The 23505-nt window shown below is 40.5% G+C and overlaps 1 protein-coding gene across 1 annotated transcript in view; it reads left to right on the top strand.

Annotated features, from left to right (window-relative positions):
* The window catches only part of ppp1r37 (protein phosphatase 1, regulatory subunit 37), a 46404-nt gene extending 26015 nt beyond the window's left edge, over nucleotides 1-20389 (top strand). The window contains exons 3-13 of the mRNA XM_022220962.2: nucleotides 946-991; nucleotides 1164-1264; nucleotides 6325-6444; nucleotides 9503-9653; nucleotides 9829-9984; nucleotides 10967-11079; nucleotides 13561-13702; nucleotides 13801-13967; nucleotides 14769-16452; nucleotides 16541-16618; nucleotides 18437-20389. Of these exons, the coding sequence (XP_022076654.2) occupies nucleotides 946-991; nucleotides 1164-1264; nucleotides 6325-6444; nucleotides 9503-9653; nucleotides 9829-9984; nucleotides 10967-11079; nucleotides 13561-13702; nucleotides 13801-13967; nucleotides 14769-16452; nucleotides 16541-16617 (2757 nt within the window). The 3' untranslated portion in view covers nucleotide 16618; nucleotides 18437-20389. The remainder of the gene's footprint in view (nucleotides 1-945; nucleotides 992-1163; nucleotides 1265-6324; nucleotides 6445-9502; nucleotides 9654-9828; nucleotides 9985-10966; nucleotides 11080-13560; nucleotides 13703-13800; nucleotides 13968-14768; nucleotides 16453-16540; nucleotides 16619-18436) is intronic.
* Nucleotides 20390-23505: the final 3116 nt, after the last annotated feature.

Here is a 23505-nt window from a genome sequence, read left to right as displayed (position 1 = left end):
TGCTTTTTTTTCAAAAACAGCATGTCCTTCAACCCTGCTGGTGGGTTTGGGGGTTCAGAGAGTTAATGATCCTGAGAATTGCTTAGCCATGAACACATGCATTACCTCTGCTTTACACAGACTCACAGCATAATCCCCGCCCTCAAATGTACTGCTTCTAGCACTGGAATGAAGAAATATTGAAGTCCATCTCTACGTACTTTTGTAGTTTCAAAATGAATTTTTGTGGTTTTAAGTTTAGTTTCACTCCTACATTTGTGCTCATACTTCTGATTACAGAACCTTTCTTCAGCCCGCCAAACACGTTGAGCTGTATCTGAGCTGTGCTATGTCACTGCTAATGCAAACCAAACATTTTATTCTGCCTCTGCTTTGTATTAAAAGTTTTCTGTCAGTCTAACTAAGGGAAGTATTTTCTTGTGCAGCAGCTTTAGTGGAATGCCATAGTTCAGTGGTTTAGCAGAGCTTCATCAGTGATAATGATAAAAGCAGCCACGGTGAGGTGTTAGTTGAAGAACTGTAGACAACCGCTTTAACAGCAGTTTTTGCAAACTAATGCATCGCTAACATGTTATCAAGGCTGGTTTCTCAGCTTTCCATCAGTGTCCCACTCACACTGAAAAACTGGTCTTAGAAATGGCGTAGTCCTTGATGTAATATACTGCTCCAATTAAAGTTGCCATCATTAGGGCTCACTCAGCAATCGCCTTCAGTGCTTCATGAAACTCACTAGTAGAGAAATATCCCAGCAGTGCCTTCAGCTAATGTGTGCTGCTGATAAATTTCTTTGCAGAAAACGTTTCTTAGTTTTGCGCAACATCTGTGTTTTATCTCCAGCACTGATTTGTTGAAATGCCTCCTGTGTGATGTGCAAATTTCAACATGTGAAAAGTTTGCCTCAGTGGAGAAGTCAAGTCCTGACGTTCCTTCTTTTTGTTTCTGCAGGAACTGAAAGACCTGACACAGCGGAATGAATGCCTGGATCTAAAAGGTAAGCACCAAAAACCACCACAACAGTCACACACGATACTATGCATTCTGCTTGTGGGAATCTGTAGTAGCCGAGAATGTCATATTGGAAGGTAGGTTTTACAAATGTTTTCAGCAGCATGTATGCACTGCAGCTAATCATTGATTGACCAAATGTGTGTGCTGGTCTTCAGGTGAGAAGCTGGACTACAAAGCATGCGAGTCTCTGGAGGAGATTTTGAAAAGGGTCCAGTTTAAAGTGATAGACCTGGAGCAGACCAACCTGGATGAAGATGTAAGATGTTTTTAAGTCCTCCTGCCTCTTTGTCATTATTGACCTTCTGTCATTGTTGCTTTCTACATTCAGTCACACTATGATCATCTTTCCCACTAATCCTGCACTGGCAGGATATGGAGTGTTTGTCATGGCTTTTCTGATTACCCCAGATGTCCACTTGTGTAAACACCATTAGAGATGTTTGGGCTGCACACATGCACAGACAGACAGGGCTGCAGTGTGGAGCTCAGGGACACTGGTTCTGACCACTTCCTGTCACACAGAGCTCCAAATATTCTGTACAGTGCTGCATCACACAGAGCACACAAGCTCTGCCTTCAGCCACAGTCACTCATGATAAGGTTTTTAAGGATTGTAAGGTTAACTTTAGTTACTGCTCATTTTTTTCATTTTATTCCTGTCTGGCAAAGCCATGCCAGCACTTTCACTTTAACCACAGAAATAATTTAAATCTCACTCTCCTGATGTTTTTCAGCACACTTGGAAAGACTTTTTAATTATCATCCTGTTCTGTCCTCAGAGACTCTTGTAGACTTGAGAATTTTTGGGCAGCTTTCTCTTTATTTCCAGACTATCGGTTAAGTATGTAATTTTTTTATTTTTTAATCACCGGAAAGAGGAATTAAAGCTATAGTTATCTTTAAAAATCGGTCCCCATTTGTTTATATCATGCACGTTATTAAGGATGGCCATGCACATGATTTGATAAGTCAGACAAGGTACCTGTTGTGATTTGATCTCAGCAGATGTAAATGCAATCAGTACCTTAGAAAATAATCTTACCAGCTAGTTTAAATGTCTGCCCGACTCTACCTTTTGTAGTTTAAGCAGGTCAGCCGCAAAATAACGCAAAAAACATAAATCACAACAGTAGTTTGCAAGTTTTGCCTCACAAAAAAGCAATTTACAAACTAACTATGCCTTTCCAACCACCAAACCTGCCAACAGGTTGAAAAGGCGTGTTTTATGAAAATCACCAAAATTACATCCTTTAACGGGCTAAGAAGCTGTAAAAACAGAAATAATCACTTGACTTTCAACTTTATAGCAGTCCTTCAACTAATCAGAAATGATGCAATTCTGTTGGAAAAACTTGCCTAATCTACGCTTAATATCAGAATATTCTCTCATAACCACTAAATTATGTGCAGCAACCAGATTCTGAAAAAAGTAGAAAATATAGTTCTTCTTGCCAACTAAGAACTCTTTAGTCACTGACCAACAGTGATGTGAAAAAGTTCAGCGACTTTTAAGCTGAGCTGCAGACTGTTTGCACAGAGCACATAGGAGAGAAATGTGACAACAAATTAGAAATCTGAGTAGTATGGAGAGCCACCATTTATTCCAGTATATGTAACACCTGTTAGCACTTGAAAAAAAATTGTATATATGGATCTGTTTTTTTCAGTTTTTTGATAAATAAATGTTCAAAGGTATTCAACCTTATTTTTCTTTTTATTATCCCCGCCTCCACGAAGTGGAAAAGGGGGATATAGGTTTGGCCTCCATCCGTGCTTCCGTCCGTCCGTCCGTCCGTCCGTCCGTCCGTCCGTCCGTCCGTCCGTCCGTCCGTCCGTCCGTCCGTCCGTCCGTCCGTCCGTCCGTCCGTCCGTCTGTGCTTCCGTGCTTCCGTCCGTCCGTGCTTCCGTCCGTCCGTCCGACATGAAGGGGACAGCTTTTCTCGGAAACTATTACAGCTAGGATTACGAAATTTAGTGTGTAGCTTCACACCATGGACACCTTGATCAAGTTCGAAAATGAGACCTGTGCGATAATATTTAACAGAGTTATGGCCCTTGATCACTATTTTGGATGTAGACTCGTAGACGTCACATGTGGCGGGGGATATTGATGACCATGTCGTCTTGTTTCTGTTTAATTGTATTGCCACTTTTTTCAACTGCGCAGAGGATATTTTGAGTTCTCTCTACATCTGGCCATGGTTGTGCTGCTTCCATTGAGGTGCAGGACTTTATATTGTAATAAAAAGTAAAACTTTAACAGGAGCTAGAAACTGCTCAGAGTTCAGACTGTTAAAGACACCCATTCATGACGTTGCTTCAGATAACCTGGGATGCACCATGCTCATTGACAAGTCAATGTGGGTCCAACTAGGGTGACAAGAACACATTTTATTATTGGATATAAATGCAGAGACCTGTGGGTCATATTGTTATTATTGTTATTTAAATAAAAATTACATAAAACCACTTGTAAATGGGTCTTGATAGTGTCAGTCCTGTGATTGAATGTTGTTCTGTGTAGGGCGTTCTCTCGTATTGCCTGAAGGCTATACAGTAGTTTCAGCCATGTGAGTTGGCAACCGTGACAAACACCTCACCACATTTAGGTCAGCTCACAAATTCCACTCTTAAATGGAACAGATTTTACAGAGTTGCCTGCCGGAACATTTTATTGTGTAATTCCAGCTGCCCTGAAACAATCAGACACAGTTTCAAACATCAATCAAAGTGAAGTGTCACCTGACAGCAGCAATGGATTATATTTCAAGTGATGGCAAAAATAAGCAGAGATAAAGATCATGGTGTTTCATGTCCATTAATACAAGGGAATTTAAAGGCCTCCTTAATCCCCTGTGATTTTCACACAGTGCTGAAAAAACACTAGAGCTCAACTAAAAGAGGAGATCCAGCCTCGTTACAGTTAAAGTTATTGTCTAAAAGCATAAAAACCTTAAATCCATAAGTCATAGGTTTCGTTATTTGTGCACAAAACAAGATGCACTGGATTTAATCAACTCTGTTATGTATACAGAAAAAAACAGATTGTAATATTAGGAAATAAAAACAAATGCAGAGTCACGTATGCACTTTTTTCAGCCAACGTGGAGCACTTCCCCGGAAATGTGAATGAAGTGGCTGAATGAGTCAGTGACTGAGTCACCAGAGAGCAGCAGCATTTCAGTCAGACAAGTGTCTCGCCTTGGGCTCAGATTAAATGAGAGTCTGAAAGGAGAAAAAATGGAGGAAGTGTCACTGGTTGAGATGAGAAGATGGTGGGACAGAAAACGAATGGAAAAGGATGGAGGATGGGTTCGTTTTCGAAGTGGGTGTGAGAGATTACGATGGATGGCTTGATTTGGCAGAGACTCCTCTGCAGTTGTGGCGTCTTGTTGGGAATGATATGGGAAGATGAAAGGAGAAAAATAGTTTCAGAGAGATGTTTTAAGAGGCGTGCGGAGGAGCTGGCATGGGGAGCGCTATCACAAGCTGGATTTTATTGCACTAAATGTGACTCATCTTCCCCCTCCCTGTAGATAAACACACTAGTGTATACTCAGTAATGTCTTCTAGTGTAGACTCACACAGAGGGCAAAGGTTAAGATACACTGTGCAGTAGCCTTAGAGGAGGAAAAATTCATGCACTCATATTTTAATCTGGATCACATCCTAAAGCTGGCTGCACAGAAGCTAATCCATCCGTGATTTTTTGCTTGTAATTGTTACTGAGTGAAAGAAACAAGAAATACAGAATCCACACGTAAGAGCCAGTGGCATGCTTTGCTGCTAAGATATGCTAATATTTGGTATGTTTTGAAGGCAAATTTTTAAAATATGGAACTGCTAAATAACAGCCCTCTACCTCCACTCCAGTGTCATCAACACCTTTATGTAGTCAGTTTATCAGTAATAAATGCAAGAGACGCTCACCCACACCTCCACCAAAAAGCAAAATGAGATTAGAACAGTCTAATCACATGAGCGCATTTTGACCTTATCCTGCGTCACCTGATATTATATTTTAGTGCTGCATCTGTTCTTCGTTTCACATGGTTTTGTGCCCTACAGTTCACACAGCACTGATAATTTTGCACCGTTTTTCAGCCTTGAGTAAATGTGAAAGTCATCATATTACCTCTAGAATACATCTGAAATTACAACTGAACAACCCGGTCACCTGTTGATGATCAACGAGCTTTTGCCTTTGTTTTTGTTTTTTTTAACTATGCTTCACAAGCACACGTGTTTGCATTAGCCTGCGTCTTAAGTGTGAACACTTGTTGCTTTTCTTTACTATGTGAATTTAAAATAAATATTTAAAAGAATAAAAGATTTTTTCAGAACCAAAAAAGAAATTTAATATATAGTAACAATATCCTTCAGTTGTAGCCAGTGGTGGTTTGCTGAAGTGTTTAAGTTTGGTTTTAGTAACAGTGCTTCTACTTTGTATGAATGTTTTCTGTTTCTATACCACTACACTTCAGAGGGAAATATGTTACTCCACAACATTTATTAAATAGTTGCAGTGTCAGGTAGTGGCTGTTAGCAGTTTTTTTTTAGATGTCTCTGCGTTGTTAGCTCGCCTACTAAAGAGATATTTCCTTTCTTAACTGGTCAGACACTTATTTAATTCAATATTTTCTGACCAAACAGATGAAGTAAACTGAATTTCACACAAAAAGTAAAGTTTTCAGAGTCTTGAGTTGGGAACCACTGGATTAAAATACCCCTGGTCACAAGGTAGAAAACTAGTTCCTGCTTACACACTGATGAATCTGCATGAATAATTAGTCAGGTGTTATTTATTGTCTAACCGGTACATTTTGCTAATAACCTTTTTTCCTTATTTGTAAATCATTATGAATGCAGAATTTTGGCTTGCAATGAATGTGTTATACGTTACAGTATTGGTAAATAAATGATCTGAGTACTTCCTCAAACACTGGTTGCAGCTCAACTGCCCTAATTCTGTTTCTCATCCAGAATGTAAAAGCGTTCCCTGTTATTGAGAATCCTGCAGAACCTTAAATGTCTTTTTGCAACACTAAACAGTGGCAGAAACACTTGAACTTGTCCGTCCAGCTGTAGTATCTCTACTCACACCTGAGGCCCTCATGGAAACACCTCAGCGGTTCTCACCTGTCCTGAGGGACTGTTACCGTGGCAACCACAGCTGCTCCAGGCTGTACCTTGTAACATCAGGCTTTTGACACTGTAACCAATTGTGATATTTGTGTAAACTTGGATTTTTGCTTTTAAAGCTTGTAATTTTTAATATATTTCTTCGGCTGCCGTTTCTCTCTGTGTGCTCCTCAGGGTGCATCAGCCCTCTTTGACATGATCGAGTACTATGAGTCAGCAACACATCTCAACATCTCCTTCAACAAGCACATCGGCACACGAGGATGGCAGGCTGCCGCTCACATGATGAGAAAGGTGAGGCATCATCCTCCCATGCACTGGCTCATAACAGCAAACACAGAAAAGGGAGAGGGTGGGACTAAGATTGGATTTAATTTATTTATGGATCTACAAAAATACGAGACAACACTTTAAAATGATAATTCTTTTCACAGTGGTTTTGAGATGTTAAAAGCAGAGAAGTAGAGAAAAGACTTTATAACAAACCGACCACAGTTTGACCTGACAAAAAGTTAGCTCTGCTACTGTCGGCTGATCAGTGTCGCAACTTTTTTTATAGCATATACTATTTATTTTGCATAAGTTTTGTATGTAACATCAACATATTGCAGTAATTATTATTTTTGTGTCATTACATTTACAAAATTATGCTTCTGTCATTATTTGATCCTGTCACAGTAATGGGTAGAAGAACACGTCTTTCTGTGCAGTTTAACAGCGTTATAATGCCATAAATCAAAAAAACAAAGAGGGGAAAAATGAAGGTTGAATTTTTCTGAATAATCATATCACAAAAAAATGCCCACTGGTTCTTGCAAAAATGAGAAAAAAAATAGGGGCTCTATATAAAATAAATATTTTACCATTTACATTTTTAATCGATTTTCCAGGCAAAGTTATACCAAGGACTGGCAGCAAATTAAAATTTCCATGATTGGTCTTGGCTATACAATTTCTTTCTATGATAACCCACTGATGGTTTTCTGAAGTTCAGAGGGTTAAAATAAAAACTACAACACCACAAAGTAAACTATAAGATAATTGAACACATAATCACACCTACAAAGTGATGCACAGCTCAGTGCAATTTAATTAATGACATAAATATGACAAACAATAAGAAGCAGTGTTAAACTCAGAGAAGTAAAGTGAATAAAAAGTGCTGCAACACACCTAAGAACAGAACAATATTCTAATGTTAGATAAACTTATTCAAAAGAAATAATAAACACAAAAATAAAAAATATATATATAACATTGAAATGCCATCAGCAACTAGACTGAGTTTTTGTCAGTTTGGTATCTGCTAAAGTAGGAGCCAGTCAAAATAATAATACTAAAGAAGTAACAGGTTAAATAATGACAGAATTAACTAAGTGACAGCATTGTTGGAAGATTTCGTTCCTCAGAAAACTCGGTCATCTGGTCTGAGTGTTTCTGTTGTTTTTAGTGAGGAACGTCTACAGCCTCAAAGTCAAACTGTAGCCGGTTTGTCTTAATGTCTTTTCTCTACTTTTGTAATTGTTGTTTTTGTGCCCAGCGGGAAAAAACAAAGGATCTTTGCACTGTTTGTTGTCTTCTATCTTTAGCATCATGCAACACTGCCGTTTTCTGCCGGTGCTCAAACATAAGGGTCGCCCTCTGCTTGCTCGTTCTTTGACGTCAGCCCGAACTTATTACTGTTAAGAATACAAAAAATGGCTATCAAAACACGTTCTTATCCTGTATCACGCATCATTCAATATATGAGGGAGAATACATAATGTGGAAACCATATGGAGCAGCTGTTGAATGTGTGTGAGAGGAAAAGGGACATCACTCAAAACAGGTTTTCCACAGCAAGTTTTGTTTATTTTTTTTGTCTGTAAAATATTGAAACTGTGAGAAAATACATTAAAGGCATACATATCCTAAACCAACGTAGGTGAATTAACATTTAATGAAAAACGTTATTTCTTGTGTATTGGCTCACTAGATTGTGGAATTTATCTATATTTGTCTTAGCTGAAGTTTAATGTGGTGTCCCAGCAGTGCAACGCCGTGACCAACCTTAATCTGTTTCCAGAGCCACAAATTACTTTGCAGTCTTTATCATTAGTATTGTGGCCTGCTTATTAGTTTAGATGTGGGTCATTACTTCCTCCTACAGGGAAAAGCAACGCATTCTTAATCACAGTTTGTGTCGATGCGATGACTGTGTGTAAAATGAGTCCTACTGTAATCATAACTCTGACCATGTGAACAGCTGATTTGTCACCTGATCGATGTTTGTACCAGAAGGCATTCCCCGAGCTTTGAATGACTGGTGATTAATGAAGACCTGCCTGGAGACACCACACACATATTGCAGCTTGGAGATTGCTTGTGTCGTAGCGTCAATAAAAAGTCTGTGCTGACTGCAGCAAAGCAAATGCATCTTATTTAACTCAAGCTTTGACAAGTGCATGTCCTTGAATTCCTTAGATGAGGACTTGGATTAACCCTTTTAACCCCAAATGGTTTCTGGATGTTTATTTGCTCCGGTCACATTTTTCCTCACAATGGGTTCATTTTTCACTTTGAGATAAAGTCATTCACCTTCATGGAAACTGCACAACCGTGGCCAGAAGCAGAGAGAAAACTAAAATGTTCTGTGCAGTGTGACACAGTTATAATGCAAGAAACCATTAAAAAAAATCTTTCCTTGATTGTGCATTTTACAAAAATTAAAAAGAAACATGGAGTCAAATGACTCAGTCACGGCTTCCTGGTTGAGATGAGCACAGAATGTCATGTTTGTTACACAATTGGTTAATTGCAAAAGGTTAATTTTTTTGCATATTTTAAATTGAGATGTGCAGAATATAGGGATTTTGATTAAATATATAGATTTTTTTTTAAACGTAGAATTGACTGTCTTTCCCAGCAAAATAAATCACACATGATTGATACGAGGACTAACAAAAAGTGGAAAGTGGAAAAACTTTCCCTTTTTTCAGTTCCTTCCTTTGAAGAATGCTGTCGTTTCGGTGTTTTTAAATAAAACGGCAAACCTCCAAAACCGACCGATGGGCTTAAAAGGTTAAGCAGACAAAAAAAAAACTGTTTGTCATATCCTTTTTCTGGGTTTCAGTGAGCACACACTTTGTCATCCTCACGTTTGCTCATTTGAGGATAATATATAATGTTTTGACTCTGATGCAACCATAAGCGCTGGTATTACACTGAGAATTAGATCAAAGGCGTCCAACTCCAACGTAGGGGACACCGAGTGTGTCTGTCACCTTATTCAAAAGTCACCTACAAAGATTGATTTCAGCTTTAGCTTGTGCATATCAAATAATTTGTACCTCACTTGGTGTTTCCCCCTCAGACGAGCTCTCTGCAGTATCTTGATGCCCGTAACACTCCTCTGCTGGACCACTCGGCTCCTTTTGTAGCACGAGCGCTCAGGATCAGTGGCAGCCTGGCAGTCCTCCACCTGGAAAACGCTGGCCTGTCTGGCAGACCGCTCATGTTACTGGGTAAGACAGGCAAAATGCCCGCGGGGTGATAGAAAAGGATGTACAAAGGGAAGAGGAGGTTTTTGGTTTTGTTTTTTTTTTTTCTTTCCAAGCCCCGACTTCAGTGAAACTTTTAACACAGAATCTTCAACCATTCACGACTCATTTTGCTTTTGTCGTTGATTTCTCCTCTCAGCTACGGCTCTGAAGATGAATATGAACCTGCGCGAGTTGTACCTGGCAGACAACAAGCTCAACGGCCTGCAAGACTCAGCTCAACTTGGCAACTTGCTCAAGTTCAACTACAACATTCAGATCCTGGACCTGCGCAACAACCACATCCTAGACTCTGGTACACAACAGTGATTGAGAGCAGTAGCACCGCAATACAGCCGCATAATTGTTTGCTGCCTTTATTTTCTCAAGCTGAATTATTTTGCTGAAGAGATTGGCTCGTTATTCGAACACCTCGGTGTATTTTCACAAAATCAGACGAAAGTTTATTGTTCCCCACGGGAAAGTTGCGTAACCTCAGTGAAAGTAAGCCACAAATTCAGCATCTAATCATATAATTAGAAATTGTATAACAAGCAATAATACAAATGTGGAGCTAAACAAATAGGAAAATAAAATGGGAAATGCATTGCACATATGCAAATGCTGTACAGAAGGAATTGTAGCTTGCTTCCTGGTACAAACCAGTAAAACAACTGGGCCTAATCTGATATTTTCACAACACCTCTCTTTATTTAAAAGCTGGCGGACAGGTTTTAAACACATCCCCAACTTAATGATGTGTGACCTGTGACAGATTATGACATCGCCTTAACTGTCACTTTCTCTGTTTAATTTTTTGAAATATTTAAACTTCACTTATGGGTGCACTAATACAACACTAAGCTTATTTTGGCTTTCTGAACAGATTTAGACTGGAGCACTTAAGACAGATCAAATACACAAAATGTGATGTTGGTGTTAAACGTTAAATGTATGTAATACTCGTAAATTTAGCTTGTTGGTTATTCTCGAGTAGAAGTTTGTGTTGCAGCTAGATTTTATGTGCTCATCCATGTGAATACGTTGCATTTCCTCCTGAAAGGTAACACTTCAGACTGCAGTCAGCAGGAAACGAGGTCCTACTGTGACTACGACTAATTTAAAAAATACTTTTTGTAATAGGAAAGGACGATTGCAACGTAGCTGTTGGTAATGTACCAAGCTTCCTAAAATTAGATGTTTTATTTTAGTATACATGATGTTTATTACAACAGATATTTTTATATAACCACATGAATAATAGCTCTGCCTGTTGCGTGTTTTTTGTGTCATCACAGGTCTGGCCTACGTGTGTGAAGGACTAAAAGAGCAGAGGAAAGGCCTCGTCACTTTGGTGCTATGGAACAACCAGCTCACACACAACGGCATGGGCTACCTCGCTGCTGCACTGGTACATGAACACAAACACCCGCTGAGGGACAATAAAACCAGTCTGCACACTCACACACACACACTCACCAGTGGGTTTAAGAGGAAAACACTGACTGTGTGTTTAACAGCGCAGGGATGCAGAATTCAATTTTCTCCTCATTACTCTCCAAGAGAAGAGATCAAAATAGAAATCTGCTGTGTTACATCTCGGTCTTACTCATGTTTGACAGCTGAAGCTTAGCCCACTTCCACGTGTCCGCATTTTAAGTCTAGCTTAGTCACTGGGCATGACTGTTTGTTTGTTGGTTTGTTTGTTTGTTTACTGATCTGTAGAATTTCCCCATGAAAAAATGTCACCTTAGCTGGAGTAATGACGAATGATCATCCAGAGGCAGTGAGGATTACAGTATCGCCTCAAGACTTGATTAGAACATAAACGTTGGCCGCATTTCAACCTCCTTGATGCCTGGAGAATCATATTAAGAGCAAGCAAGACTGAGAACTTTGCGTTTATTGTCACCTAGCCAGATGGATGACTCATATTTGCATTTTGTTCGAGACGCTGCTATCCAGTTACTTTGTGTAACGCTGGGAGCGAGGGGTGTGTGGGTGAGGGATTCGTGTGCCGTGTAAATAGCTGCTCTGACGTCCGATTTGACTCGACGTTTCCACGTACGCTCCTCATTAGTGTACCTGACATTTTGAGCTGTCATATCCCGCTGAGCGAACAGATGTGAGCTCAGGTTCTGGTCAAACAAAATTCTCACAATTTAGCTTTGTTTGATTTCACAGCTGTCTACAGGAGATAATCCTCTGCTGAAGTCACTGGTCGCATTTCTGTCACTGAGTGATAGCGTCATTATCTCTGGCACTCAGTTTTCCTTGAGGGACATCAGTTTATTGTTTTATTACTCCAATGTTTGCATTTAGACTCTCCTGAGTCATTACATTCTCTCCCTTGTCAGAGGAAGATAAACCATTTTCTGATGTTTTTAGTCATCAAATCTCATTTTGTGGTTTAGTCATAATAATGGCACCACTAAATGTTTTACAAAAGTCATACATAACAGTGTTTGCATCAATAACATGCTCCTTGATCGCCTTATTCCAATTTTATTGATGGTGGTTTATGAGGTCTGAATTTTGTTGACTCAGTGCGATGTCCTCAGACTCCCCTTTGATCAACATGAACAGTGATACATTGAAGCTTAAAATGAGCCGTGAAATCCACTTTATTCACTCTTTTTTAACAATAGATGACTAAATTTTTTAGAAACCTTTTCATAAAGTGAAGATTTGTCAACAAAAGTGCCTTTTTTTATAGAATGTATCACTCCAAAATAGAGTAACACGTAATTGTGTGTGCATAAGTCATCAAATGCGTCAGTCAAGGAGTAGCCAAGAAAAAAAGACATATTTGTGCAAACCCTTAGTGCAAAAAGACTCGCATAGAGAGTGGAATGTCTGTCAAGCTATACGATATGCACATTTTTAACAATAAAATGGATATAAAAATAATCATCAGGACATAGAGTGGAATGAAAGTTCACTAGGCCAGCAGACGCTCACATGTTGTTAATTATGAAGAATTATAGCACAGTGGTTCATTTATATTTAGAAGGCATGATGGTTTCCTTTTGGCTTATTTAATACTGTTATTTTGAGCTCTTCCAAGAGAATCTGTCTGAGCGTGTTTCCGCTGAGGCTCGTTAGATGTTGCAGGGCACAAAAATGCCCTAAAACCACCAATAATAATAACGAAACTTCCAGAACTGTGCTGGCTGCCAGTTCATAACCCTGGAAAAAACCACAATGTCCCATTGCCAAAATGCAATGACATAGTAACACTGGGCATTAAACAGGAATCAATATGAGGAGAGAAAGCCTGCACAGTGGCAAAACTAATAGAGAACTGGAAATTTCTGACACAGAAATGAAAAATTTTGCATGATTTAGATGTAGCTGCAGCAACATTTTAGCAGTCGCTAACAGAAGGGGGGTGATCAGAAGTCTTAAGTCAGCTTATTATTAGGTTTTAAACTGTGGCCTGCAAGGAAATACAATCTGTATCCAACTTATAATCTTATAATATTAAAACTATTGTTAATAAACGCACAAGAAGAAAAATTTGTACATACTTTAAATGCAAAAGCTTCTTCATAAACACATACTGTAAACATTAAAAACAAACTGTATTTGAAATACTATGTGGCTTTTATAGAGTAACTGTGAGATCCATTAATACAGCTAAATGATGCATGCTGGACGAAAAAGTAAATGCAGTATACGATATTTTATTACATTTTCTAACACAGGGGAATAAGAGTTTGCTGGGTTAATGTACAGCATCTCTACAACAGAGTTAGCACACACTATATTCAGAATGATAATAAGGAAACCACAGACCAGAAATCATTCACAAGTTATTCTACACAGTATGTTTTTATTAATACGTTTTTATGATTTTTTTTATAACTAATCTGTACATTGTTTCTCTCAGCCATGCACCCAGAGTCTGGAGACTCTGAACCTCGGCCATAATTCAGTTGGAAACGAAGGCGTCCACAAGCTGAAAGACGGACTGATTGCCAACCGCTCCGTGCTCAGACTGGGTCTTGCTTCCACCAAGCTGTCATGCGAAGGTGAGAATTAGTGTGTGTGTCTGTGCCTCCACAGCAATTTTTTTTATTGGATTTTGGCATTTCTGACTGCTGCTTCTTTCTGTCAATTTCTGCTGCAGGAGCTGTTGCTGTGGCTGAATTTATTGCAGAAAGCCCCAGGCTTCTGCGTCTGGACCTCCGAGAGAATGAGATCAAGACAGGTGGCCTGATGGCCCTGTCGCTCGCCCTGAAGGTCAACACCTCTCTGCTGCGCCTCGACCTCGACCGGGAACCCAAGAAAGAAACTGTAAGCATAGGACCAAGACATGGGGAAGGGGATTGACGAAAGAGGCAAAATTATGCATATGTTTCAGTTCATGCTCCGTTTGTTTGTCTCCATAAGTGTGTTGTTTGACGATATACAAATTCTCCTGTTGTCAACAAATCACTTGAAAAATGCCAAAACCCACAATGACTTGAATATATGAAAAACTAGTTTCTGCGTAGTCAAAGCCTGATGTGGTTTATTGTGCGGTGCCAAAAACCTCTATTGTTGCCCAAAAAAATGATTAAAAACAAATCATTGAGCCACACTGTTGCATTAGATAACTGTACTGACTGTGCAGACAGTCTTATGCACATCATTCTGCGTCTGTAAATACTAGAATACCAAATCCAGAGTTTAAATGAAACCCCAGAAACCCCATAAAATTTACTAAAAACTGTAGCACCCAGTTGTTCCAGGGAATTACTAAGCATGTTTAAAATATATGTACAGAACGTTGTCTCTAAAGAGCTGCATACTGGGTAGAGAAGGCAGAAAGTGTTAGCAGTATTTTATTTATTATTTATTCATTTGTTGACAACACAGAATAACACCTTACTGCTGCCTTGTTTTAGTGATATTTTAATTAGATAGCTGACAGTGGAGCGATGACAGGTAGTGAAGGGAGACAGATGGGGAGTGACATCAAAGGTCTTCTTCACCCTGAGGCCAGCAAGGCACCCCCACTCTTTGCTTTTAAAGAACATTTGGGAAAGAGGGAAGATACTGTCAGTCTGATATTGTTCATGTTGCGTGTTTGACACGTATTGTTTTGTCTCTCAGGTGAAGAGCTTCATTGAGACGCAGCGCGCCCTGCTGGCTGAGATCCAGAATGGCTGCAAAAGAAATTTCATCCTGGCCAAGGAAAAGGAGGAAACCGAGCAGAAGATGAGACAGTCGGCCTCCATGGCTGAAATCGCCACAGAAGATGGGACCAGGGAAGAAGAAGAGGAGCAAGAAGCAGCATCAGAGGAAAGAGTGGATAAAGAGGGAGGAGAAGGAGGTGAAACAACAGGAGATGAAGGACAGACAAGCAGCCAGTCGGGAGCGAGTTCAGAGACGAGCGTTCCTCAAGTCCTGGAGTCAGACTCCGACACTGAAGATGAGGAGGAAGCTGAAGTGGTAACAAAGTCTTCTTCCACTTCAAACCCCTCCACTCCTTCAAACCAGACCGCTCCTCAAACCCAGGCAGGTGTTGCACAGTCGCCCCTCAGTGCCTCATGTACGTCTTCACCCCCGCCTGCCTCACCTGCTGCAGGAACGAGTGTCATTTCAGGCATCACTGTCACAGAATCTCCAGTTCCCCCCGGCACCCCTCCATCTCCCGGACGCTGTATATCCGTCTCAAGCCCGGGTAGGGGTCACAAGATTTTTATGGTGACCCGAGTGGAGAGTCCGCCTGAGCAGCAGTTCCAGACGAGTGCACCTGCAGCTGGCCGCCAGACTAAAGAAGCCTCAGAGAAGCCTGCAGACGTGAACCCACCAGTGACTCGGCAGACACAGCCTCCACCCACATCTCAAACACTTACAGAAACACAACAGACACAAGAGGACGCAGAGGAGAGTTCACCTGTTCTGTCAACAGACTGTAAAATGACAGATCAGAGTCCTGTAGCACCTGTAGAGTCCACACTAAATACTGCACAGACCCACAAACTAGAGCCACAGTCTAAACCTCAACCTGTAGAGGATGTGTCAGCCAGATCTTTAGACCCAGATGTGACAGATCCAAGTCTACAAGCACCTGCCCTACCTTCAAATTCCTCACCAGTGCAGGCTGTAGCATTTCAGGTCACTGAAGGGGTAACAGAGGTCCTTAAAAGCTCCCAGCCAGAGCCTGCTTTAGTAGAAGCAAACGTGGAAGGACAGGAGGAGGGGGGTCATGTAGAAAATGGTAGACAGGTGATGCCCCCACAGTGTAAACACTCAGATGAACTAAATCAACCCCAGAGTAGTTTAGCTACACAGCAACAACTATTAACATCTGCACTTGAACAGCTACAGAATGACTTAGCGTCTGCGTCAGAGGAGTCACCAAACCAAACAGAGGAGCCACAGCAGGAGAAGCAGGAAGCACCAGTGAGCTTAGAAAATGAAAAACCCAGTTTAACAGAGGAAGAGGAGCTGAGCCAAGAGGAACCAAGGCCAAAGCAGCAAACAGAGGCAGACGAGCAAGAAGCAGAGCCTGTTGTCAGTGTCCAAACTGATCAGCAGGCACCATCTGTCACTCAGGATGGAGCACAGGATTCAAACCCTGGAGCAGAAGAGGCCTCAAAGAGTCTCGACCCAGAGGTAGAGGAGGAGGAGTCGGCTGATGAGAGCTCTGCAGACGAGGGCGAGTGTTTTGCCGAGCCTCTGGAGGGGGAGGTGGTGAGTTCAGCTCTGCCCAACGGCCTGAAGTCTGAGTTCTCCCTCCACCTTCTCGACGCTGAAAGCCCCAAGCCCGGCAGCTGCGTGATGGAGCACGGTGAGTCCCTGTAATCACTGACAATTGATGTTTATTTAGATAAAGACACAGCCTGTTTGCTAAGGTGTAATTTGTGTCCTTTGTGTAGTGAGTGTGAGCTGTGGACAGGAGCTGGAGGAGCTGCTGCTAGAAGCCAGTCTGGAGACGGGGAGAGACGCACCATGAGGTGGTGAAGTAAACATTTATCTAAAAAGTCCCCTCCTGACCTCTTTGAATTTTGCTTCTTTGTGTCTGTTCTCACGCGGAACAAGTAGATCTGAATAAAAATGCAGTCGAATAAACCCTTAAATATCCAATATGAACCCCTTCTTCCATCTTATACTGCCACTGCTTTCTGTCCTTTGACAACACCCCACTGGCCTATAGACCACATCCTTATCTTTCTTATTTATTTACATGTTAGTAGGAAAATAGAAAAACAGTATTAAGCCGAATTAAAAGAGGGTATATCTTGGGCCTTTCCAGGTCTGTTTTAGATGTCTGCTGGCATAACTTCTTCTTATACTTGTCCTTTATGTCACCCTTAAGGTTAGTTTGTGTTTAAACCTTTTTTTGTCCCATTTTTTTAAACTCAAAATGTCAACTTCTTAAATATAGCTCTATGTGTTTGAGTCTGAATCCAATCTGCAGGTGAAGATTGCACAAAGTTAGGAACAAAGGCTACAGAATGTCTGCTTTTTACAGCTCTTCACTTGCAGGGAGAACTTCAACATGCATTCAGCTTCAGTTTCCAAGCTTTGACCATATATAGCTGAATAAAAAGGCTAGATAATCACAAAAGGCATAAAGTGTCCCCTTTTTAGAACTACTTGTAGCTCTCTGGCCTTTTATCTGCTGCTGTAACACTAAACTCACCAATATGTGGAGGTTCATTTCCAGGGAGCTGTAATACAGCCATCATCAGGCAGCTAATCTTGGAACTTGAAACCGTGAGATGACCAAATTTGGGTCCAACAAAAAGGCAGCGAAAACAAACACACATACCGATTGTGAGTCATTATTGTTTTAAAGGTTACCAACAGACTGCCTTTTCATGGTTAGCCTACCATGCTGTCTAGTTGTGCATATGCAGTTTCAATGTGTGAGTCATTATTAGAGACGCTTCAGCTGAGCTCACGCTTGATTTTTATTTCAAAATAATATTGTAGGAAATCTGTATAAACTGGTATCGAGTCGGCATATTTTTACACTTTGTGTTTCCTGATCTCACTTCACATCTGCATTGTGCACGTCCATGCACACGCTGTGCATGCACTTCTTTTGTCAACCCTTGTATTTGCAGGAAAAGTTGCATGAACTCTTACAGAAGTGCTGTAATGACTCCTGACATCGCACTGGGTGTTTTTCTTTATGCTAACATTCTGTCTTGTGGCTCTTAATTGTGTTTCTTCTTCCTTGTATGTCATCTCCTCCCAACAAGGATGTGAGAAAGGGATACAAGGAAGAGCCACAAGGAGACATGTGCTTCATCGCTCTATAAACTAGTACAGAAGCTTCCTCTTTCCTCAAGGCGTCTTTACACATCTGGAGGATCCTCCATGATTGCATTTTTACGGGAGGAGAGAGGAAATGAGGAAGCATGAATTAACACACATTGTGCACAGACTGATGGAGCAAAGGTGTTTCCCTTGAAGAAAATGGAGAATTTCTAAAGCTAGAGATGTAGTCTTTTAGTTGTACTTCTTCAATCATAGTGGCTTTTAAAGAAGAGTTTAATAGAGAGACAATGTTTCTGACTAAGATGCTTTATGACTGTCATTAGAGAGTGCTGTAATTTGAATTTTACATTTTCTTTTTATGTCCCTTGTACCTTTTACCAATTGTGCATCAAAAGTCCGTGGTTTTGTGCCTTAAAGTCTCCTCAAATATTAATGCCACATGACTTATTTATCTATGGATGGTTAGATCTGACATTAAATTTGGTTTAAAGATTGTTCTCTGCTACATCCAGGACTAATTTATCTCATCTCCTCTGCCTCCACAGGGACTTTGAGGACAGGTGAAAACAGCACTCGGATAGTTTGTCAGGCTCTACAACACGCCCGGCTGCCCTACGATGTTTTTGTTTGACTCAACCACCAACACAACCTTTCCATAAAGGACAGAAGGTCCAGTGTTACAGTCGAGACTCTATACATGAAAACACGAGCTAATTATGGAAGAGACGGGAAGGACAGAATCAACCCGTGGAGCTCGACCGTGACAAATATGGAACCCTCTACATCCACACTACATCAACCACTGAAACACACACATATGCACATTGAAAATGGGGGGAAAGAGAGAAATAAAATCACCCTGTTGTCACTACATTTTTGTCAATCTGCAGTCTTTACACTCAAACTGCCTGTGAGAGAGAAGAGGATGAAACACTAACCAAAGACAGAACACAGACCTTTTCTCACAGCCCCTATGTGCTCTCTTCTGTAGATTTCCACTGTTAGTCGGGGGAAAAATCTAGCAAATAAAGTTTTTTCCTAACGCACCTACACAAAGACATAACGGTGATGATGAGAAATGAACTTTGGTGGACCCTGCTGAGCACACCTGCTGGCTTTAAACTCTTGAGGTGGGCGTAGGTCGCTGATGAAAGGCTTTTATATCCCAGGAAACTGAAGATCTTACCGTGTCTGTTTAAATGTGAACATTTTACGTCTGTGTCCCCCCCCACTCTCCTCCGTCGTTTCCCCCCCCTGGATACAACAAACTCTAAGGGACCTCTGCCAAAGTGACCTCCCTCCTCTTTGTTTTCTCGTCCTCTGCTCACTTTGGCCCCTCAGGAATCCCCCCAAACCCTCTTTTGGTTCTGATCTGACGTGGAGGAGCTGCAGCCCACTTGCCTCCGCTGCGGCAAGAAGGCTTTTTGAAAGGCTGTTATTTGCTCCACGCTGGAACTTGTCGGAAAGCAACACGTCTGCTTTTGGTTGAGTTTCTTACGGTTTAACGAAAAGTTGTTTTTCCTTGATTCTCTGCAGCTCGAGACTCCGCTATTGTTTTGTTCGACCGGTCATCGTCGTGTGAACCTCTCTGAAGAGAAGCAGCCTGATCTGTGCCGTCATCTCCCCTCTGTTTCCTCCCGTCTCTCTGTTTTCTGCTGGTACTTTGTGCCGTCTCACCTCTCTGCTCCTCATTCATGTTGCCTTCAGTCTCACCTCTTCACATTCAGTCTTTATTTTTCTTTTGCTGCTTTGAAAAATCAGTTATTTTGTATTTATTTTATAGCTATATGAGCCTTCTCTGATTTATTTTTCCTCATTTCATCTGCACCCCCTCCTCCTTTTATCTTTTTTGTTTTGTTTGTTTAGGGGCTGCTTTTAAAGTTGACCCTCATTTTCTGATGTATATTTCAAATCCAGACTAGAGCAAATATTTAGTTTTGTTTTTTGGGAGGGGGCGGGTAATCTATAATGCTAAATATGCTTGACTGGTTGACTATTGATAGCAGTCGGGGTGCAGAAGTGAAAGCAAACGCAAGGAAAGCAGCAAACATAAGAGTCCTCGTCGATACTCCTTGTTGTGTTAAGCTACTCTGCTGGGTGAAGGTGTGGCCACAAGGGGGCGCTGGTGTTTTCCTACAGACCTAAAGGAGATCACAGTCTGAACAACATCCTGTTTTAATTTTCAGAGCAAGACAGCAAAACTTTACATGAAATGTCAGCTTCATGTGTGTCTGTGAAGAGAGAGCTGGTTTTCCCTGCTTTGGTTTCTTTTTTCCTTCCCTGAAGCAGATACAGGCAGGTGTGTTTTCTTCTGAACGGAGCAGCGTTCCACCCTCCTGCTCTTCTCCACCCAACAGATAGTTTGCCCCCACTGTTTGTAATGCTTTAATTTTTAGAAATTTTTAATAATATGTTAACTTAATTGAAATGTGCTGGTAATCACAAAGATATGTATGGCGAAATTTGTTCCTCTCAATTAAATGCATGTAATGACTAAAGACTGAATGTTTCAATGAAGTTACTCAGTTTGGGGCTTCAGAATGTCTGAAAACTGTACATGAATGCATGAATAACAGGAAAAGTTTAAGTAAGTTTGGATTACCTCTGTGAAAAGATCTCGCAGATCAGAATCTAAAAAGCTGCACATATAAAGACAGAATTGGTTAATTCAATACTAAGCGGTACACGGGTGTTAAAATCATACTTTTATCTCCACTATTTGTTCAAAAAAAGATAATTACAGCTATTGTGATTGCAATACTTAACACACAGACACTGAGAAAAGGTCTATTGGCACACAATGCCAATCATATTGTGACAATTGGGCATCAGAGAAGTTGTGTTTTTGATGCTGACAGTTGGCTCCTCACGGACTAAAACTGTGAAGGGTGGACCCTTCAAAAAGTCACATTTTTTATTCAAACTGCATTCAAATACTGAGAAATACTGTTCAGATTTTACTCGAAATACAAAAAAAAAAAAACATTTTCTTTTGAATTATGCATAAAACTTCAGTATCTTCATGACTTTACACCAGTGGTATGCAACCTGACAATAGAAAACTAGGAATAGAACTTTTTTTTTTTCTGGCACAACACGTATTTCTCAGACTTTCCTTTGTTCTTTGCTTCGCTTTATGTGTTAATTTTGGTTTATTTTGGTTGTTTCGGGCAGTTAGAATACTGGAAAACAAAAACAAATTGTCCCATGTCGAGGAATTAAGAACTTCCACATCATTAACATGTTTGTAGAACTTAAACTGAATAAAATATTCATTTAAATGCAGCACTATATTCATTATAATGCTGTTTATATTGAAAATGGTCTTTTTTAACCCTCTAATGTGAGGCTTCCATACTTGACTGGTTTTCAGATACTTCCACATAATTTGCCATATTTTCTTGAAAAAAGCGTCCAAGTTTCTGTGAATGCTACGGAAAATTTTATTCAAAATATGTGTTTGAGATAATTCCTGTGATTGCGTAGTTGCAGCGCTCATTTAAATTCTGATTCTGTTTCCGCATTTAAGTCTTTATCTCTCATTGTGCTCTAAATATTTATGCTATTTTTTGGTTATTTTTTCATCAAATATCCTCAGTGTTGTAATAATGTCTATCATTTTAGTTCAGTTTGTTAACTTTATGTTAACATAAAGTCCAAACATCACCAAAGTCAGGACAAAATTTCCTTGCAATCCATTCAATAGCTGTTGAGATATTTCGATCTGGAGAAAAGTGTCAAAAAAACTAATATTTTATGACTGAGCCATGACACTAGAATGGCTTAGAAATGCACAACAGCTGCATGTTTTATTCATGAAGTGTCCCCAGGTGTTCCCAGCCTGTGGCCTCAGACTGAGCTTTACTAAAGCAGAAAAACATCCTTGTGTGACCCAGAATCATGTTCATGTTCCAGATGTTCCTCTAAATCCCTGCTTTTGTTTCCCACCTATGATCTGGAATAGTTTATTGTGTTTAAGACCTTTAAAAATGAGCATAAAACTGAGACAAACAGTCACTCTATGACTGAATTACACATTGATTGAGATCAGTATGAGGCACTTCGCAGAGTGACGGGGACTCTGATTCTTGAAGTTCCTCCTGAGGCTCTCTGCTCGTCTGAACCCTCCTCGGGGTGAGGAGGCTCTCCAGGGGTGAGGGTGTGGAGTACAGGGTGGGAGCTCGCCTCTGTATGTGTTACTGTGGGAATTCCACATGCCACTAATCCACCCTGTACAGTAACGTGAGAAAAAGTCGGCGGTTATTATTATGATGTAGCGTAAGTTAGCCTGAAACGCTAAGGTTAAGGTTATTTTTTGAAGGGAGATAATTACTGCTTAATTTTAGTAGAAATGTTTATTTTTATGAGTCACTTTCAGTACTACACATCCCAACCATATCAAAGTGCTGTGAAGGACCAAAACACATTTTTACCGCCCCGCAAAACTGCGTTTTCCGGAAGGTATTGTTTTGAGCTGCATGGTCTTGGTTGGTTGGTTGGATGCTTGTTTGTCTGTAACAATTTGGTTTCCGTGCGATAACTCGATCAAATATTGATGTGGCCTCACCATATTTGGTACACAGGTGTACCATAATAAGACACAGGTCAAGTTCGCATTTGGTGACCTTGACCTCCGTTTCAAGGTCACAGGGGTCATCTTTGTCGCCAGGCGGTCCAAGTTTGGTAAAACGTCTTGTTATTTTTTTTTTTTTCATTTCTAAAAAACTCTCACACAGGGTTGGTCCAGTACACATTGTCTCTTGTTTGGTTCATGATCATGTTTTTTAGAGGCCAGAAATGACTAAACTACCTAGTTATTTCACAGACAAAAGCTTTTCTTTGTGTTGAAGCATCATGTTTTTCTGATCTTAACTATCTATGGAAGTTACTTCATACATAACCAAGTGTTAACATGGGCTTTGGCAGGTGGGGACACCCTGAAATCAGGTGTCTCACCTCCCAAACGGAACTCTGTCAGAAACTGTCACAGAGTAAACATTAAGTGTCTGTGGCTGTAAAGTAGAGAAACAACAGTGGTGGTTACATGGTGTACTTCTTAGTTTTGACGTCTTCTAAGTTTGAACAGGGAGGTTTTATTTCACATTTGGTTGATTTTTATAGGGTGGATGTTTTCTTTGTGGACTGGCTGTATGATCAGATCTTATTTTCACTGCTCATTATGCAGTTGGGAAAAAATTTACAAAACAGACGTACCAAACAGAATTCGGACCAATCCATCCAATCGGACCAACAGTTTTGGTTTTGCTGCATCTCTGAGGATCCTGTGAAACTCTGGGTGAAATTCAACATTTCCTAGTTTTGTGTCTCCCTCTTGTTTTCTGTTTTCCTGACTAATCATATGGCCGGTGAAGCGCCTGAGGACCGTCTTGCTCCACATTGGTATGAAACATGTGATTGTGCGCCTCAGGGCAAGAGGCTGAAGAATCCATCAGTTTTCTTCTTGTGAAATTGCTCCACAGATGTTTAATTTCCTCCCTCTAAGGTAAAAAAGAAACTATTCTCAGTGAAGAATCCCACTGGAGCAGGATCAGGTATGTTTTTCCATGAATATTTTGGTTAAATACTGACTGGCTATAGACTGCATCGTGCCCTG

The sequence above is a fragment of the Acanthochromis polyacanthus genome, chromosome 13 (assembly GCF_021347895.1).
Source record: "Acanthochromis polyacanthus isolate Apoly-LR-REF ecotype Palm Island chromosome 13, KAUST_Apoly_ChrSc, whole genome shotgun sequence".
NCBI lineage: Eukaryota > Metazoa > Chordata > Actinopteri > Pomacentridae > Acanthochromis > Acanthochromis polyacanthus.
The sequence above is the reverse complement of the archived record's forward strand: the minus strand, read 5'-3'. Positions and strand labels throughout refer to the sequence as shown.